General features: G+C 31.7%; 1 protein-coding gene across 1 annotated transcript; it reads right to left on the reverse strand.

Moving 5' to 3' along the window:
* Nucleotides 1–44: 44 nt before the first annotated feature.
* Nucleotides 45–11,157, reverse strand: LOTGIDRAFT_138487 (hypothetical protein; the record flags this gene model as incomplete). Its single annotated transcript, XM_009048652.1, has 10 exons — nt 45–350; nt 982–1,088; nt 2,038–2,171; nt 6,600–6,730; nt 7,359–7,393; nt 8,178–8,546; nt 8,944–9,177; nt 9,504–9,673; nt 9,970–10,085; nt 10,927–11,157. The coding sequence occupies 10 exons, from the start codon at nt 11,155–11,157 to the stop codon at nt 45–47; spliced, it is 1,833 nt and encodes a 610-aa protein (XP_009046900.1).
* Nucleotides 11,158–17,517: the final 6,360 nt, after the last annotated feature.

Raw genomic sequence — 17,517 nt, forward strand, 5'->3', positions numbered from 1 at the left:
TGTAAATTGATATTATCTGTGTCCTTGATAAACATAAAAAGTTTTTAAAAAAACTCTTTACAATGCCTTAAAAAAACTGCTAATGTACCTGTAGATGGTAAAGCTGTTCGTTCAATTTGTACTTTAGGGAGTATCCATCTTTCATTTTCACTATCCCATTTACACTCTAGTTTGATTCTATCTAAATTACTATAGTTAGCATCTTTACGAATACAAGGTTGGATTCTGTCTAATAAAGACTCCAGCAATTTCATCTGTTTCTCTTGTCTCCTCATTGTATCTAAATAGTCAACTCTATCAAACTCAAATTCAGACTGCAAATCTAATATCTCTCTCTCCAAACCTAAAACCTAATAGAAAAAAAAGATGATTTCTATTTATTTCTTTGGAATACGTTCATCAGCTCTATGGATTATATCACAAAAAAAATCTGATTCTCAAAATTAAATGTATGTTAAAATATTGTAAAGAGGTTTTTTGTGTATTGGGGACTAAGACAGCAAAAATTCCAATTTTCAATTTGACATCTGTGGTTCCGGCAATTCTACTAAAACTAAGGTTATATGGTATATCACATTGGGACTTCATGATTATTGACGTCATAAAACACTTAGTTTTAATAGATTTGCTGGAACCACAGACATCTGATTGAAAATAGGAATATTGCAAATTGATACTATCTACTAACACATAAAAAATGTAGAAAACTCCTTTACAATTCCTTTAAATTCTGATTTAGATGTAAATATTTTTTCTTGTTCTATTCAAGATCACTTACAGAAAATAAGATGTCTGCTCTGTATGTTTAACGAATTATTACTTAGTTTTATAGATTTATTGGATTATAGGTAAGTCTATTAATGAACAAAGACTCATTTTATTCAAGTTTGACTCATTTTTTTTGTCATTTTTGTCACCTCACTGATAATGGTTCATTTCTTCATACTATTTCAACATGTTTACTACAAATATATACTGTACCTTCTCCTTTTCATGATCAAGTAATTTATTTTTAACCTTTAATTCATCATGAACGTTATCAAATAACTTCAACATAATACCATCATCATCCATTTTAGCCACTGCCTCTGAAAAACAAAAACATACATGTCAACAATAAGAGGTGTATTCAAAAGATACCTGATTTAATTTCTATCAACTCACATTTAATAGGGATACAGTCATAGAATGGAGTTTAATTTCAGCTATCCATGATGTCACATTTCAAAATTAAAATCCTACTTTGTAGTTTAGGTAGTAGTAGTAGTAGTAGTTTATTTCCCCAAATCAACCCCTTACAGGTTACAAGAGAAAATCAATTTACAATCAATTAAAATGACAACAAGTGACAGTGCAAATACAAAATAACACACAGATATTATAATAAATAAATGGATCGCAGGTACTGTAAGTTATCCCAGTGAAAACTGTGCAATGTACAAGGTACAGGTGCAGGGGAGGATTGTGGACCCAGTACGGTTAACTTAAAGCAATCCAATTTTTAAACCAATGTAAACACAGTGATGATTTCCTTATTACCATCTCATTAAGACAAAAAAATCTGGGATTATAACAGTTTGTATCAAAGCAGTTGCCTGTTTGAAAATTTGACAAAAAAATGTCTTCATTAACCCTAGGAAATTCTACAACAATCAAACTTGACGTATTTCAGAATTTCACATATATGTTTTTTTTTTATTTATCATACATAGTTTTCATATCATCAACTTTATACAGGAAAACAATTTGTTTTGGCCTTGAAATATCATGGTGCCCCATTTAGGTCGGCAATAACGTAGAAACTACTTCTTCAAAAAACATCTCGTCGCCCAAAAGGATGTTTATATATATCCATGATGCAAAAAATTTAGCTGTAACTGTGTGAAACAAGATTGTATTCAAAAATAAATTAAAAGATATGAGCAAAATGTGAAAATAACAATAACAAACTTTCATGAAAAAATCGGGAATTTTTAAGTAAGTTTCATCAAAATCAAATCCTTACAATGTAGGTATATAACAATATTCCCATCATACCTGCTAACTTCAATCTCTTTTCTTCTGCAAATTTCTTTCTTTTGCTTCTCTTTTCTTTTATCTCTTTATTCCCAACATTTTCCCCTCCTACCATCTGGTTCTCTAGTTCTAACAATCTACAATAATATAAACTTCTATAAGCAAATATTTCAATAATTTAGGAAGATTTTTTATCATAAAACCTGATGCAAAATTAAAACTGTGTTGAAGGAAACATTAAAGATAGTGAGTAGGTATCTAACTGAAGCTTTTACTTCTAAAATGTAAAGAAAATTCAAAATACTTTTTCTTAGCTTCATCTTGTGCAGCTATTAGTATTTCCTGATCATCATCATCTGTATTTTGAGGAAGTGAAGATCCTGCTGTTGGCATATCTATTGGTACTCTCGAGCTCACTGCCTATTAAATACAATAAATCTTATTATTTAGTATTGTATTACAGCTGAACGATACTTGAAGCCCAGCCCAAGTTGTACGCAGAAGTTACAAGCCTACCCACAGGGACGTTGCAAAATGTTAAAGGGATATTCCGACTTTTTTGTAGGTCGACTATTTTTTTTCTTAAATTTGCAAAAACTATACACCAAAATCTAGAGAAATGTGTCCTTTAATATATCTGAAAGTTTCAACTAAAATAAATCCAGCCACTAATTTTTAATGCCAAAACTATTTTAAAAGTTTACATAAGATAACCTAAGTTTATTAGGCTTTTGGAAGCTACTGTACAGATTTAAGTAAAATAAACGCCTGATTTTAGGGAAATATGTCTCCTACTTATTCTTATTCAACTAATGATATCTAGCCATTATAAAGCCTAACACCAAAACTAGATCAAACTGCTTAATTAACAATTAGTACTCTCTGTTTTTAATTAACCCTTTTAAAACAAAGTCAGTTTAATGAAAAAGATACATAGATATAAATAACATACTTTAGAAATATTTTCATGTAAAATTTACTATGTTTTTACTAAAAAGCAGAATGTCCCTTTGAGCAATATCTTGATCAGCTTATGATCAAATTTGGCTTTTTCATGATAAAAATTCTCAACAACTAGCAATTACATCCAAGGAATGGGAAGAGCCAGATTTGTCGGGCTACATAAAGTTATGATATAACGACCAATAAATAGATTGGACTGCAGTTAATTTAAACCATTTGGCTTCATATTGAATTTTAGAAGAGGCAGTCATCTAAAATTAGTATCTATTTGTGAATCTTCAGAATAAAAATAATTTGTTAACTTACCGGACTCAGTGCTTGATGACACATCATATCCATTTCTAATAATAGAAAAAATATATTATCTTTTAAAACAGGTCAAATAATACATTTTAACAGGAACCTGCTTCAAGTTTTTACATTTGCTATCCACAATAGGGACAGAGTCAAATTGCAACCATTGTTTACTAGGATTAAAACTTTGTTGGTCACATGTCTTGGCATTGATCTTTCAAAGACTATGTGTACCTTAATACAGCTGGATTGACTGGCATATCAAGGAAAAATGACTTTACAAGGTCACCAGACTTGTACAAACCAAGATTGGAACCAATGTCCACAATGTGTTTGAGATAAAAGAAACAAATGATTTCAAAATTCCAATGCTTTATCTGAGTGTGCCTTTGAAAGGAAACAGCTTGAAAAAAGTACATATTACATGTTTGTAGTTTCAACAAAATTGTGTACATCATTTTTATCATGAGAGATGCCATCTTCACAATGTCCAGCTATTACCACCTTCTACTTATACCTTGACTACAGTATTCCCTGTTGCATAATCCAATCAAATCGTTGCATTCATGATACAAAAAAAGGTGGCTATGGGAGTGTAATAACTGGACATTTTTAAGATGCAAGCTTACCTATTGGGTGAATTTCTAATCCTGCACTATTTTCTGCAGATAAGTTGTGGCCATTTCCGATCACTTCACCATTGTTTGGAGTAAGTCTTTGTTGATCTAAAAATATTTAATTATGAATTCTTAATTTGATGATACAAGCACTAATTTGTCATAGAAATTTCCTCAAAATTGTTAAGAAAAGTTTAGTTTTTAAAGGGGAAATATAACAAAATATATGATTGAGATTGTGTGTGATATTTTTTATATTATATATATATGATGAATATGCAAATTCAACTAAATATTTTCAACCATTTCATGGCAATTATAAATAATAGTTATTCATTTCTACTTTTTTCAAACCCAACAATTGTTCGCAGAAATATTGGAATATGTAAGCCATAGCCATCTTATAGGTTAATAACTTAAATTGAATTTTAATATAAATTGTAAACTATTATATAGGGCCTATCTGAAAAACCTTAGTTTTGATTTAAAGGAAAAGAATCAACAATACGTTTGACCAATAATACTTTAGTCTCAGAAACAGGAATGTTTTAGCACAGCTAATCAGTATTGGTATGAGCCTTCAAATCCATATCCAGAATTATCTGAGTTTGAAAGTTAATAGAACAACTTGTCCATTCTTTTCTTGCATTATATAGAAAGAGAAAGTGAAATTCCTTGTTTGGGGTATTTTTGAAAATATTATACAATTCTCATGTGTTTCTTGTACCTCTGAAGGCTATTGATATATATTCAAGGCCCAAATTAACCTCCAGAATTGGGAAATCTGTCCGTTTAAGGTAGTTCACACTGCTTGATTGCTTAAGTTAAGAAATAACAATATGCATAGGGATTTCAGTCCAGATGATCTTATCATTGTAACTGTTGTTGAAATAGAAGTAACACAATAACCACAGTAATTTGTATGAACACTATTTCAAACTAGATCACATTATAAAGTTCATAAATACAGTGAAGACTTTCTGTGTAGGTACCCTCAAGATGAAGAGGAGGTAACAAATTCTGTTGTCCCAAATAGACTCCACCCACAATCAATCACTTGGTAAATTCCTTTTCCAGAACATTTCTACAACTTTTCAGCATAATAATGTCGCCTTTAGAATGTAAAAAAAAAGGAAAAAATAAGCAAAAGTCACCATCTAAGGAGATCAGCTGTTTGCAAAGATCAGACTACAACAAAATTTCAAACTGTGCAACTAAAACAACTCTATTTCTTATGTCTAGTCACATAATGTAAAAAAAAAAGCGTTGCAATTAGAACTTAAAATATACATCTAGTTTCATGCAAACATTGTTTTTCTACTTAAAAAACTTGAAAACTTGGCATATCTTTAATTTATGAAATCAAAAGGTTTAAGAAATGTGTCAATGGTTTGATACAGGATTTTCGATATACAGTCATGATGTAAACACTGCAATAGTCACATTTCAATACATGTAATGGTCATGATATAGTAATAGTCACATTTCAATACATGTAACGGTCATGATATAGTAATAGTCACATTTCAATACATGTAATGGTCATGATATAGTAATAGTCACATTTCAATACATGTAATGGTCATGATATAGTAATAGTCACATTTCAATACATGTGGTCCCGATAGAGATGCAATAGTCACAATAATAATAGCTCAGGCAAATGAATCCACAGAAGAGGTTTCAATTTAACATTAGCCAATATTCAACATTATTTCTATTAATACATGATGTAGATGTGAAGAACCAGAGATTCAATTAATACAAATTATACAGTTTTATTCCAAATATATCAAAATTCGAGAATCAGTGTTGCACGCTATATTTAAAGAAAATTTAAAGCCTTTGATTTTCATTTAATATAAGTTGCTTTGACTATAAATGCTAAACTCTTCCTTAACCATGAACACCTCTCCACCAGCCTCATTATAATGTGTTATGTGGCCTGCAATATTGTTGTTACAAGAAATGTACATATAAGTTATATTACATAATTTGTAATTCAGGGCATATGACGTATCATTTTCAGGGTTAGATAACATTCCCATTTGTAAATGCATACTTGCAAATTCATTTGGCCAGAAATGTATAAGAAAATAAGCCAATACAAAAAACAATGGCTGAAACAAAGAAAAGCAAAAAAATTCATGCAAATCATAAAAACAAAAAATTAGTCAAACATAGCATGCAAAAATTATCAGTAAAAATTTCATGCAAAAGGAAAAGAAAACTCACTTTCATTATCTTTTTTATGAACTGAATGACCTAATACTAAAGATATATATATAATTTATTAGTTGATGGGATTTAAGACAGATATATTATTATACAAGGGGTTTCTACTAGATATAAAACTAATTCATTTTGAACCACTTTCTAACTCCTGTTCAGCCAAATCCTACATAGCTGTATGGCCACATAGTTAACCAAAGACAATGGACTGTTTTACGAATTTTGTGTAAAGAATCAAGTCCACACCATCTACCCCTATTCCAGCCTCTGAGAGTTGAGTTAAAATAATAAATTGGAAGGAAGTGAGATAAATGGTGTAGGGGATAATAATTGTATGACTGTATAAAAATATCTGTCTTTCAGAATATATCTGGTTTTTTTTTTTAATCCAATTTAAATAAAATAGCTATCAGAGGCTGGAACATGCCAGTGTAATGAAAATATTTACCTTCTGCAGTGGTTGGTATATGAGCTAACTGTCCATTAACATCTTGTAGTTTATTGTCATAAAAAGATCTCAGTTTTTGCATATCTTCTTCTAATTTACCCTTATTAGATTTCTCAGCTTCATACATCTCTTTCATATTATTCATTTCTCGTTCATACTCCTGTTAAATATACAATATATATTTGTAAATTTAAATTCATTTCTCATTCATAATCCTGTTAAATATACAATATATACTTGTAAATTTATATTCATTTCTCATTGATACTTCTGTTAAATATACAATATATACTTGTAAATTTATATTCATTTCTCATTCATAATCCTGTTAAATATACAATATATACTTGTTAATTTATATTCATTTCTCATTGATACTTCTGTTAAATATACAATATATACTTGTAAATTTATATTCATTTCTCATTGATACTTCTGTTAAATATACAATATATACTTGTAAATTTATATTCATTTCTCATTCATACTCCTGTTAAATATACAATATATACTTGTAAATTTATATTCATTTCTCATTGATACTTCTGTTAAATATACAATATATACTTGTAAATTTATATTCATTTCTCATTCATACTCCTGTTAAATATACAATATATACTTGTAAATTTATATTCATTTCTCATTGATACTTCTGTTAAATATACAATATATACTTGTAAATTTATATTCATTTCTAATTCATACTCCTGTTAAATATACAATATATACTATCACAGCAACAGCTGATAATTGAACTAATTCGACAGTTTTAATTAGAAACTTACATCTCTTAATCTTTCTTTCTCTGCCTCTAGCTCGTCTTTAGTAATACCAGTTGAATGTACTATTGATTCACCTTGTTTAATCTCGTTAACATTGATACCTGTAATAATAATACCAATAATCATCAAGCATCACCCAACTTCAATATAATATACAATTCACATATCACCAATGAGGCCTAGAGGATTCAATTTAGCAGTCAGAATTATGTTTTCATTTTCAGAATAAACACGTATCTTGCTTATGGTTAGGTGTGTATGTGTGTTTATGTGATCTTCTGGTTTCATTAAGCTTGAGTTTAGATTTACTTTAAATCACATTGATTTAATTGTAAGGTCATTTTTGCTAGGGCATGCAGACACCCAATTTTCTATTATAGACCAGACATACAATATTCAGACAAGGGGAGGAACCAGTGAGGATAGAAATAAAGATAGTGGACCATAGCCATATACGCCCACCACGGCATACGGATGGTAAATATTCAAGATTTTTGGGGCAAGGGCAATAACTTTGCTTCTAACGGTCGAAAATAGCTCAAATTCAAACTTGATCTTTGTTTTTTGAATATGTATACAAATACCGAATTTCATTTGATTCCATCATAAAATCTAGTTTTTAGAGCGTTTACAAGCAATGTTGACGGACAGACGGACAGGGGTGCCAACAATATACGTCCACATAGAGAGATGTGGGAGTATAAAAAGTGAAATTTCTAGTTTGAGGTATATTTGAAGGAATTATGCAATTTTCATGCAGTTCTAATATATCTGAAGACCATTGACATATATCTAGGGTTCAAATCAACTTACCAGAAATACTATCAGCTGATAGAGGAATCTTTCCCATTAACATAGCTTTTAACTTCTCTATCTCTTCTTGATATTGACGTAACAAAGCATCTTTAGGATCTTCATTAATCTTAGGCTTGTTCTTGATATTCTTAGCTCTGTTGGCATATCGCAGAGTACTGAGAGTTTCGTCATAATTGTTGTCTGCTGGTGACAAACAGGCCACCATCATAGTTTTAGTATTACCACCTAATGAATCTTGAAGCAGACGTGTTAATTTAGAGTCTCTGTATGGTATATGTTTAGATTTACCATCTACCAATGCTGATATGACGTTACCCAAAGCTGATAGTGATAAATTGATCTTGGTTGCCTCTTTTAGACGATCACCAGTTGCACCTTAAAAATTGAAAATTTCATGAAGACTGTAAAAATCAAAAACCTAGTTGACAATTTTTCCCTAATGATATCATTGCTTGTTTCAGACATAAATCAACAATACAATAAGTTTGAAAAATGTGTGCAATTTCACTGAACAGGAGAATATTCAGGAGATTTTCAATGTCTGTCACCATTTCAATTCGAGGGTAGATCATGACTCAGTCTGTAAGTAACATGGAATCTTCAATATCATACTCATGTGCCATATTTTGCAGTTGTATGTTATCATTAAGCCAAAATCTTGTGACCTTAAATAAGTCATCTTTCATCCTTCCAGTCAAACAAGCCAATATTGTTATGAAATACGGTTGTTTCATTCTTATCTTGAGGTCAAAGCATGATGAACTGAACTTACCAGTCTTTCCCTGTCTCTCACTTCCAGCTAAATCAACAAGATTTAATTTGCCAGCTCTAATATGTTCCTCTCCAGCTTCATCTGTATTAGCCATTTCCAGATATATTGAAAAGATTGAGTGACTTCTAGAAGAGTCAGCATTCATCAGAGTTGCTCCTGTAGCTCTGTTCTTCCAGCCTTTATCCATAACTTTCTGACATTCAATGACATTGTGTACAGCGTGCATTGATAACCCTGTAATAACAAATGAGAATGTGTCTTGAGCTTATAAAAAGTAAGGGTCCATGGTATAACCTTTTTCTCCTTAAAGTTTCCTCATCTAAGAACATCGAAAAGAATTTCTTCCTTGAAAAGTTTTCTTTGAATTGATTTATATTTTAGCTTGAGCTTGTCTAAATCCTAACATTGTTTGTAATGATGCTTAGAGGAACTGACATAAGCCCAATCGGGTGCAGAAAATTAGGACATGTACCCTTATATCATTGCATATTATGATTTTGATATGACAAGCAATGAAAAGCAATATTTAGAAGATACAGGTATAAAAAATTGGTACCAACCATTAACATAAACTCCTTTTTCAGGATGTTCATGTAATTCCATTTTAGCTTTCACATCTTGGCCTAACAGATCTCGAATTTCTTCATTATAGATTTCCAGATATGAGGCATGTATTAAAAACTTAGTACCATCCGTAACTGAAACTGTTTCAAATATATGATCGAAAGCCCTGAAAAAATAACAGTTCTCCTTTAATTTTTTAAAGAGTGAAACCACTGCCCTGGCAAAATTTCCTTTATCGCACCCTTTATTTTGTTTTTTTTCCATCAGTTGTCTATTGTATATGTACTACACAAAGTACATTTCAATCAACTTAGAGTAGGATAATACCACTGTCGAAGCAGAATTCACCTCATTGATCACTGTAAGGCATAGACGCCTTCATGAACCTAAAACTGAGGTGTAATTATAACATTTTTTTCTCATAAATTGCTGTTTTCAAAATATTAAAAATATATTACATACCTTGGTATAATACCTCTCTGTGTAGCAGGATTAGTAATACCTTGCATCGAAAACGATTTACCACATCCTGTTTGACCATATGCAAATATAGTTCCATTATAACCTTCTGTTACACCCTTAATATAAAATGGTAAATATTCATTTGTATTCATCAACAAAAAATGTATCACGACCAAGGGGTAAACTTTGAATAGAAATTTATGTTTTCATGTATTTTAGCATATACATCATTAATTGTATGATAAATGTCTATCAATAATTACTATTACAAATACAACACTATACACATTATATTTTTCATGGCCATGAAATTTCCAATAGAAGCCATGAAGTTTCTTTATAAATAGTAAGCTGATTACACTTTCATGTTATTGCAAATTTTACAAAACACAACAGACAAGCTTTGCTTTTCATTTATTTCTATTTATACCATTGCCCATTTTATTCCTTATTCCTTATTATCAATGTTTAGTTCAAGAACATTCATACATTCACATCAAGGCTGTAGTTGTAGCACGATCCAAGCTTAAAAGAGGCTAAAAAGGTGAGTTGAAAGGGACAGCATTTAGGGGCGTAGATTTTAGTTCTGAATATACATACTCTTCAGACATACTAGAAATGTACAAAAAACTAATTACTTTAAATATAATTCAAACTAGAAATTTATCTCACTATATAAGTCTTTTCTATATATTACAGGGTAACTTAACATGAGAAGAATTCTGGACACACATGGATTTGAAGGCTCAAATTTGGACGGTGAGCTATGAGCACTATTACCGATTGGCTTAGCTAAAAATTCCTGTATCTGAGACTGATTTATTGACACACCTGTCTCTTAAAATACAAATACATGTTACATTATTGAAAAAAGACATTTGGCTGCCATATTTTTTTCTTCATTTGTCTCCATTCCTCCAACTTATGTGATTTAACTGAAAAAAACATGGTACTCACCTCAACTAAAGGATAAGCTATATCATTATAAATCTGTTCTGTGGTGGAATCGGTAAAATAGGAACCATCAAAAGTAAAGTGTTTAGGAGGTGCCTTAGAATCATTTGGATTTGTGATAGTACATAAACCTCTCTCATTATCCATTTTGATGACATCTTTGCAGTTGAGGTCTTTTTCTCGTTGATTCATGGGCCGACATCTTACTATTACTTTTACACATTCTGATGTCATTCTGGAAAGACATTAAAAAATATAGATGAAATGGCTGGAGTTCAAAAATCCCTTTTGGCCCAAAGAATACTTGTCCAAGCCAAAATTCCTTTAATTTATATATTGGAATCACTGAAAATATTTCTTCTATTTTATGTTGCAATTTGCACCACTCCAATTGTCAGTCAGACATCTGTTGTTCCTACAATTCCTAAGGAATTTAGTTTCATTGGAATCGCAGGAACAACAGACATCTGATTGAAAATTTGAATGTTGCAAATTGATGCCATCTGTGTCTCCCCTTTAGAAAACCTCTTTAAATTTCTTTAAATCAAACAAAATATTACATACGGTGGAGGCATGATTGATTTACTATTATCTTCAACACACACAGAAAATATTTCCAAATTTCAAAACACTAACTAACATCAACACAGATAGAACATAAACATAATGATATCAAATAGCAACAAAATAGACAAACTAAGGCTTTAATCTCAAATCCTAATCCTATTATTGTATGACTAGCTATCATGTATCACACACTGACAGGTATTATCTCTAGAGTGTTCACAACATTCAGCTCACTGACAATCTTGATTATATTCATTATTTAGTCTTAATTAAAGATCAGAGTTGAACTTGATTCAATGAATCTTTAATTACTTTTTATCAACTTGGTTGGTAGTCAGGTTAATGTGAATAATTAATCAGTATAAATAATAGGTTATAATAGGTAATCAATAGATCAAGTCTAATCACATGTCAATGAACTTGAATTTTACTCCCAGGTCCAGGTTGTCAAGGAAGCCACAAATTTAACAAGTACAAACAAACTGAATAACAGATAGTAATATGTGGACAAAAACAAGGGAAGTGCATCATTTTAGTTCTGTGTTTTGCTACTGGTAAGTCAAAGATAGATCGCTTGTTACTTCTTCTTCTCTGTTTTGGTAAATAACAAATAAAATAAACTAAATTTTGAATAATACAGACCTTAGCTCATCTAAAATCAAAAGTCTGGGGGTTTTTTTGGGACAATATCTAGAATTACATTTTTAAGCGCATTATGATGACAACTATTAATCGCCTTACACTAAGTCAGTAAATCAATGTTTTCATATATTTTTCTTTACTTCAAAACTGTTATATTCTCTCTGTGTCTGTTCGCTAACCTGAAAGACCAGGGTTCAATCCCTGAATAGGTCAAGATGACATCTTTTGTCATTGATGCAGGTCTGAGAGACTGAGATTGGAAAAGCGTCTATAGTCGTTTGAATGAGACAATAAATCAACGACCAATGTGTTACAGGCTAAGTACATTACAGTTTGAAATCAAGAAACGAATAGACTAATGCTACATGTTGTATTTACATGGAAATAACACACACGAATGTAGTTCACAGCCATGTTGAATGTCTACATCGACTTATGAATGCAAATTTCTTAAAAAGGCTTAATTCTTTAAATGTGATTTTAAGGCTTTGCTGAAATGTTACGTGTTTTAAAGAAATTTGACTTTGTTTGTTGGAGTTATTTCCATGTAAGAACCGTATGCATTAGTATGACGGCTATAATGGTAACACATACATATACATCAATTCGTTTCAGAAAATTTATGCCTCACAGGTAGTAAAAAAAAAGTGAGAAAAAAGATGACGGATCATGGGGGCCGCCATGTTTGTTGACTACTAGATCGCAGTCAATGGGGGTAGTTCGGAGTGAATATTCTGGAATTCTTTAAATAAATTACGACAATTGTTTCAAACACAGAAAGGGATGTTTTGTACCAACTTAACAACTCTTATGTTTTATTTTTATTTTTCCTGGATATTCTATGCGTCATAAGGAATAAAATGACAGCTTTGACCTAATTTCCCAAGACTTTCTATCAAGCAATGATGGCGGCTTTGTTGACATCATACGTCACGTTATAATGATGTCATCGTTATAGATGATTACTTTCACACCTTATAGAAATTTCTCTAGGTACCTAATAAAAGATTGTCTACAGACCTTATATTCATAGAAGATTACCTTCACACACATAATTAGAAGACAAAGTAGTTTGCATTACATACAGAATTTCTTTTATTTAATCATATTAATTATAGTTATTTTATCAATAACCTGCGCTCTCATTCAAGACCATGCCTTCATTCATATTAGTTTTGTATGACTAATGCTGCGGTCTTGGCAAAATCTTCATTAACCCATAGGTGAAGAAAAGTAGGACATAAAACTTAATTCATTTCAAGGACTTAGTTCAGTTCATTTTCCGAAAGACTGCATTTTTGATAAAAATACAATAAGCTTTTTAATAAAAAGCACAACACCTTTTCTCAAAGAAACTCCCAAATTTTAGCTGAATTGTTCCCTCTGTAAAATCATGTTTACGAAAAATAACTTTTCCAGTGGTTGACATTTTCATCAACCCAAAAACAACCAAAAACTCTCAGTAGCAATTTTTAGTTGATATTTCAGTTCATGATATGTGAAAATTATTGGACTTCAATTCAGAAATCAGTGACCCGAGAGTCAGTATTGATTACTATACTGATAAATTAAAAATTCAGACAGGCAGCATTCATTTTCATTTATAATTTATAGATATAATTGGCAATAAAATAAGGGGGTGAGAAAATGGGGCACCTCACTATCTCGTGAGTCAGTATGACTATGAATAGAATAGCTTGGTTAGTTACCAAATAATATAGGCTAAAATTTAAACACATGGGGATGAATATCGAAGTTCTTTTATCTAAAACATTCAAAATCTGTAAAACACACCTTGTAAAGCATCAAGAGGACTTCTTGGTTACTATCAAGCCTTGGTTAACTTGGTTTCTTTAAATTTAAAGGTTGTTTACTTTACTTTCGGTTATTTTCTTTACCAACTTCCGGCTTCGAAAATATGTGGCGAAATGGATGCTGGGATACTTCTTTTCTGTACCCAACATTCCAAAAACACACAAATACGTACCCATATATCATTTAATTCGTAACCGTAACCACACTTACTCTTATTCATATGACTGAATCTGCTTCATGGATCATACATCTGTATAACATTATTTATCTCTCCCAGCCTTTTCCTTTGATCGGATAAGAGTAAACAAACTATTTTTATCTATGCAAATATTTTGGAATGCAGATTAAGTTACCAGGCCATTATCAAGAGGATTGGATACAGGTAACAGACCTACCCGCGGTCCATAATGAAGACAAATTATGCCCAGTAGACTTAAGGTTGGAAAATAGATATTAATGGTATATTATACAGCAATTAATATCTTAAATTCCCTCATCCTGAATGATATTAGAACTTATTTTTTGTCTGTAGGCCCACAAGGAATAATCTAATTATATTGGATTTATCTCCCTTTAATTACCAAAATATAAAGTTATGTGCAATAAAAAAAAAAACGATTGTCCACCCAGAGTCTTTTATTTCTTAAACCTATATATTCAATTTACAAAACAGTTTTAATGTTTAATCACATGGGCGCGCCACTCCCTCTCAAGCCTGCAGGCAACGTCATGTAGAGGTAGAATTTAAGGCATAGTTACGAAACAAGTTGCCTGTCATTCCACGAAAATGAATCCGACGTGGCTGAGTCAGACGCTTTCTCGCTGTCCTGAATGATCGGTGTTCACCTGGCATAGGTCGAGATACTAACTTCGGATTTTTCAACTCGGTTTCCCTTTGAAATGATGACAGTAGTTCGGATGGAACCCTAAACCAAGGCCCCGTGTGCAGCAGACTGTGCACGTTAACAGATCACATGGATACATAAGAATCCTATGCCGATGAAGGCCTTACAGCATATTTTGCGATTTGTAACATCAAACACTTAGTTTTTGTCGAACCACGGACGTTTGAAAGAAAATTGGAATGGTTCAAATTGATACACATAAAATTTTTAGAAAACCTCTTAACAATCCCTTTAAAGAAAATTTCAGACTAGCTCACAGTTAACTTGGTATAAGAGGTCAGAAGCATCCGAGATAAATCCAGCAGGCGATATTTAACAGCGGATTGGTCTTGTTAATGATTCAAGTTAATTCAATTATTCTTGATTACAGTAAAACACTGCCTCATTAGTTGCTAACAGGCCAACACTAATATGGCGTGTTTCTCTCCAGCCTAATTTGATACCCATATTTATCTCTTATAGTTTTGTTTCTTAATTTTCATACCAGAGAACAAACCATCTCAACTTTTTAATGCCATCACTAACTATATATTTTAGAGAGGAGGTATATTAGATCTGTAGAGGCTGTGCATGCATGTTACAGATCCTTAAACGTTGGGAATCGGCAAAGCGTTGGTTAAGACCATCTTATGGCAAATCGGCAAAATGTTCCCCAATTAACACTGCATGTCATTTTATGTCTTGTCTTTACCCGGAAAAAGGATGTATAGGGTGTTAAACTTCATTTTATGTCCTTTTGTCCTGGAATTGTCGCTAGAATGTCGGTTTAGGAAAACACACTAGTTCAGAAAAATGTTCTGTCTGGAATAATGATGACCTATATCAACACACCTTCTAAACATCCCCTAGGACATGTTAAAATTACCAAATATTTCTTAGAATTGGTTCCACAGATCAAAGAGAACATCTTTCAATAACTAAAGAATCTATAAGATGTAAGGAAATCTTCAAAGGGACAAATTGAAATTGAATTTTAATATCAATCACATCACAATTACCATTGGAACTTCAAGTCGGCCAGTATAATTAATGGATAGGTAGCCTAAGCCCTGCCCTGATCTAGGCGAGTGGCGACTCACCTTTTTCAAGAGCCTGTCCTTAGTTTTAGAACGGTTAAGGACCGAATAGTAAAAAATTAGAGTAACCTAACGAATGAAAAAAAGGGCAAATCGAAATTTAGGGTATTTTTACGCAATGTTCGTGTACAGTTCTAGTACTTCTGAAGACTATTTACATGGCCTATATTCAAGGTCCAAGTAAACCTACATGGCCTTAAGCTACTTAGTCCGATTTTAAAAAAATAAATAGGTCAGCCGAGAGAAAGTCGATAAAAAGACTTTAACTAAAATATTGTTTATATCTGAAAATCTGAAAGTTAAGACTTATTACAATATATGAAAATAACTTTAATATTCTATACAAACGGAAGCCGGTGCCAATTTAAGTATCCGGGCGAATAGTTAAGAACTTCCTGTCTTTGAGCCGTACTGCCATTTTCTCCTGTTTTATATTCCTACTCTTTTACATGGAAACAATGCTGAAGTGTCGTCAAATCGCAGGTAATGTCAAAATAATTCTAAGGCTGATATTTTCTAAGACTGATTAATGAAAGGAGCTGATAATTAGACTTCAAGTTGTAAACCTTTATTGAAAGGCAATCGTATACAAGCGTCATTGTGCCTTTAGAAAATTTCCGATTTATTCGCTTCCTATCGGAAATGTTCGATGATAAATTAGTGTTTATGAGGAGTTGATTACAAGCTTTGAAAAGATTTAAAACTTGACATCAACAAAGCAGAACATGAAATAGCTATTATTCTAGAACATAAGGTGGGGTCCAACAGTTCTCACAACAGCATTGTCAGATTTTTATTCAATAAAAAAATAAATGACAAATTTTGAATTATATAATAGATTTAATCTGGTTTTCGTCGATTTAATTCCTAGATAATCCGCCGTAATCTACAACAGCAATTCATCAAAATCAAAAGCGGACAATAGTAGGCCTAATAAAAATTACACTTTTATATTCTGCTATTTTTCTCTTCAAAAGCATACAATGACATTAAACCATAAAATATGATGAATGCATTTCATATATCATTGGAATCTGTTATGATTTTAATAAACTATTAGAAAAATATCATCGAAACGTCGTGTAAATAAATGTGAATGAGTAAACGTTGTTTGTGTTTTTAACCGTCATATCAATGCGCTGTTCAACATTCAGCAAACCTCCATAATCCATGTAAGCTATGCACAAGATTATTATTTTTCACTTTTTGAAAGCTGAAAAGATGTTAACTTACATAAAAAAAAAACATCTTATAGGACATGTCGGCAAAGTGATGCGTTTCATCTTCTAGAAAGATGTACAAGAGCAACATGTTAGGGCAGATTGCAACTAAATTCAGTCTCTTGAACAGTCTCCAACGGTGTTGAGTGGCAAGCGCCGTTATTGAAATTCCAGATGCTCCCCGATTCTATCAGTCACAGAATCGACCCGGGCTTCCCCAGTTCATTTTGATCAGTTGTGAGGTACATATTGAGGACAAACCTATATTTGATTAAAAACAGTGTCAGGAAACAATGGCAATTGATTACTATAAGATGTCAATAATAAGAAGAAGTATATAATTGTTTAATATATTGATATTCCTAATCA

This window comes from Lottia gigantea (genome assembly GCF_000327385.1).
Source record: "Lottia gigantea unplaced genomic scaffold LOTGIsca_126, whole genome shotgun sequence".
Lineage (NCBI taxonomy): Eukaryota > Metazoa > Mollusca > Gastropoda > Lottiidae > Lottia > Lottia gigantea.